The 3,114-nt window shown below is 42.2% G+C and overlaps 1 protein-coding gene across 1 annotated transcript; it reads left to right on the forward strand.

Annotated features, from left to right (window-relative positions):
• LOC102833214 (olfactory receptor 1361-like) lies at positions 1–939 on the forward strand. The gene has a single exon (XM_006874007.1). It carries the CDS (start codon positions 1–3, stop codon positions 937–939), a length of 939 nt encoding a protein of 312 aa, XP_006874069.1.
• Positions 940–3,114: the final 2,175 nt, after the last annotated feature.

Genomic DNA, 3,114 nt, shown 5'->3' on the forward strand with positions numbered 1-3,114 from the left:
ATGACTCGCGCAAACCAATCAAGTGTCTCTGAGTTCCTCCTCCTGGGGCTCTCCAGGCAGCCCCAGCAGCAGCAGCTCCTCTTCGGGCTCTTCCTGAGCATGTACCTGGTCACAGTCCTGGGAAACCTGCTCATCATCCTGGCCATCAGCACTGACTCCCGCCTGCACACCCCCATGTACTTCTTCATCAGCAACCTGTCCTTCGTGGATGTCTGCTTCTCTTCCACCACTGTCCCCAAGATGCTGGCCAATCACATACTCAGCAGTCAGACAATCTCCTTCCTTGAGTGTCTCATACAGATGTATTTTTTCATTGTTTTTACGGGCATGGACAATTTCCTCCTGGCTGTGATGGCCTATGACCGCTTTGTGGCAATATGCCACCCCTTATACTACACAACGAAGATGACCCATCAGCTCTGTGCTCTGCTGGTCACTGGATCCTGGGTCATTGCCAATATGAATGCTCTGCTACATACCCTGTTGATGACTCAACTCTCATTCTGTGAAGACAACACAATCCCCCACTTTTTCTGTGATTTGTCTCCTCTCCTGAGACTTTCCTGCTCTAACACACACCTCAACGAGATGATGATTCTTATTGAGGGGGCCCTGATAATGGTCATCCCACTGGTTTGCATCCTGGGTTCCTACATTTGCATCACCCGTGCAGTCCAGAGAGTTCCATCCACACAGGGAAAATGGAAAGCCTTCTCCACCTGTGGCTCCCACCTGGCTGTGGTTTCCCTCTTCTATGGTACCATCTTTACTGTGTATTTCAACCCTTCATCCTCCCACTCAGCTGAAAAAGAAATTGCAGCCGCTGTGATGTACACTGTGGTGACCCCCATGCTGAACCCTTTCATCTACAGTTTGAGGAACAAGGACATGAAAGGGGCACTAAGAAAAGTGATTTCTAGGATATTTTTTTCCTTTTAACAATGACATGGACTCTAGATGTCATAGAGAAAACTAGTTTGTAATAAAACCTTTCTTCTTACCCTATTCTGATAAAATAGCCGTTGTCCATTCACGTATTCATCCTGAGAGCATGAAATTCTTGGTACAGACTCTTTCATTAGATACAGAAAGAAATCTGTTTACCAAAGGACCAGGCTATTCCAAACTCCAATGCCCTCAAGCCCAAACCACCAGGATCACAACTCTACTTTACTGTGTTTATTACTTATTACAAGAAAGAATCCACTCCAGCTGGGATCGTGGTACTTTTCATTCAGAGTGTGTTAGAAAGGTTTCCAAGGATCTGAGTGTGAGGTAATTTTGTTGAGGATGTAGGGATTCAAGGCTTTGATCTGGACTAGATGTTGTCAGAAAGCAGGGGTAATATTCATTGGGTGTGTCAATAACTCGTCTAGAAGGAAGGAAGACTAGGAGGTGAAAGCTGTAATTGGCAAAGTATCAGCTGTCTGTCATATATCATCCAACATGGGAGGGTGGGGTGTCTGGACATTTCTGTGTCTTGGACAAGGGTTCTGTTTTTGTCTATGTCCACACTTGACTACAGTGATCTTTTTTTGACTTGATCCATTATGGTCACCATTTCTGATACTGATGTTCTGTAATTTTTCAATGTTCAGTAGAGGAAGAGTTCATTTAGAGGTGCAGGAAGACCTAATTATTCTTATTTTTGTATCTGAGCTTTATGTGTCATACAAGGTACCCTGGTAACGTAGCTGCTAAGCATTCACCTGCTAAGTGAACAGTTGGCTATTCAAACACACCAGCTGTTCCTTGGGATAAAGATGAGGCAATCTACTGCCTTATGGGGCAATTCTGCCCTATCCTACAGGTCCCTATGAGTCAGATTCGACCAGACAGCATTGGATTTGGGTTTGGGATATATTACACAACACCACAGGAGGGACATGGGTAAGTTAAACAAGAAGTGTCTTCCTCAAGTTCAATGCTCAGCCATGCCTACTTCAGTTTTTTTGTATCTTCTGACAATGTGCTTAGGTATTTGTACATTGTTGTTGTTGAGTGCTGTTCAGTCAGTTCTGACCCATAGTGACCCTGTATAGGGTTTCCGAGGAGCTGCTTGTGAGCTTGAACCACCAACCTTGCAGTTCAAACGACTTTGCAGTCTGACGCATTAACCCACAGAGTCACACAGGGCTCATTTGTACATAGATCCTCATTTATATTCTAGCTTCTCACTTTCATTTTATATCAAACCTTTTCCAAACTGCCATACAGCCTCCACATTTTTTATTTTACTGCCTTTGTATACTTCCATCCAGTTCCTTAGCAAAATTTACTCACAAGTCACTTCATTTCTGAATTAAAATACAATGGACATTTGCAAGTTAAAAAGCCATTTAAAATTTCTTTTCAACCAACTGTGAGAATTAACAAATTGAGAAGTACTTGAAACTGGGTAAAGCACCAATGAGCACTAAGCATTGGATTTTGAAAACGAAAGTGCAATAGGACAGTTTTCCTTAATTTCTCATTTCTGAGAGCTCTTATGTGAAATCTGGCAGAATTTAGAATCAGCTTGTTTCTGAATTCAGCATATGATTCCCTTGTTTATATGGACCATAATTTGTGTACTAAGATGTTTACCTTGAAAAAAAAAAAGGAGAATTTTCAATAGTCTGTGTATTCACACATACTTCATATGATGGAGGGTGCATGTTCCTTCAAAGTGTCAAAGAAACACACACCTTAAGTTTTTCTACTAATCTATTCAAGGAGCCCAAAGTTCCTCACTCATGGTATTCTATACTCTTCCAGATAATTCCCCTCAACCCCCATGAAAAACAGATTATCCATATACCAAATGCTTTAAAGATTAAGAACAATTCTATAATGCAGTATTCATGACGGTGAAGGCACCAGTCAGTCTATGCAGTAGATAACCAGACACAAAGAGAAATAAAAGTTTCAAGATAGAACTGTAAGACTTCCGGAAAAAGATGGTGGATCAGGTGGAAGTGTAGTGATGAATTCTGCCAAGAACAACACCGACTACAGGACCAAGAAGGCTCAGGGAATGGTCCCAGTACTCTGAACCACATATAAAGGGATATTTAGAAGGTTGGAAGACTTACAGCTGGGGAGTTTGTGGCCGAAGCAAGAAATCCATTGCTT

This window comes from Chrysochloris asiatica, unplaced genomic scaffold (genome assembly GCF_000296735.1).
Source record: "Chrysochloris asiatica unplaced genomic scaffold, ChrAsi1.0 scaffold00257, whole genome shotgun sequence".
In the NCBI taxonomy this organism is placed as follows: domain Eukaryota; kingdom Metazoa; phylum Chordata; class Mammalia; order Afrosoricida; family Chrysochloridae; genus Chrysochloris; species Chrysochloris asiatica.

Bases quoted from the DNA above. Each gene is read 5' to 3' on its own strand.
- LOC102833214 (XM_006874007.1), top strand. From the start codon at position 1: ATGACTCGCGCAAACCAATCAAGTGTCTCTGAGTTCCTCCTCCTGGGG.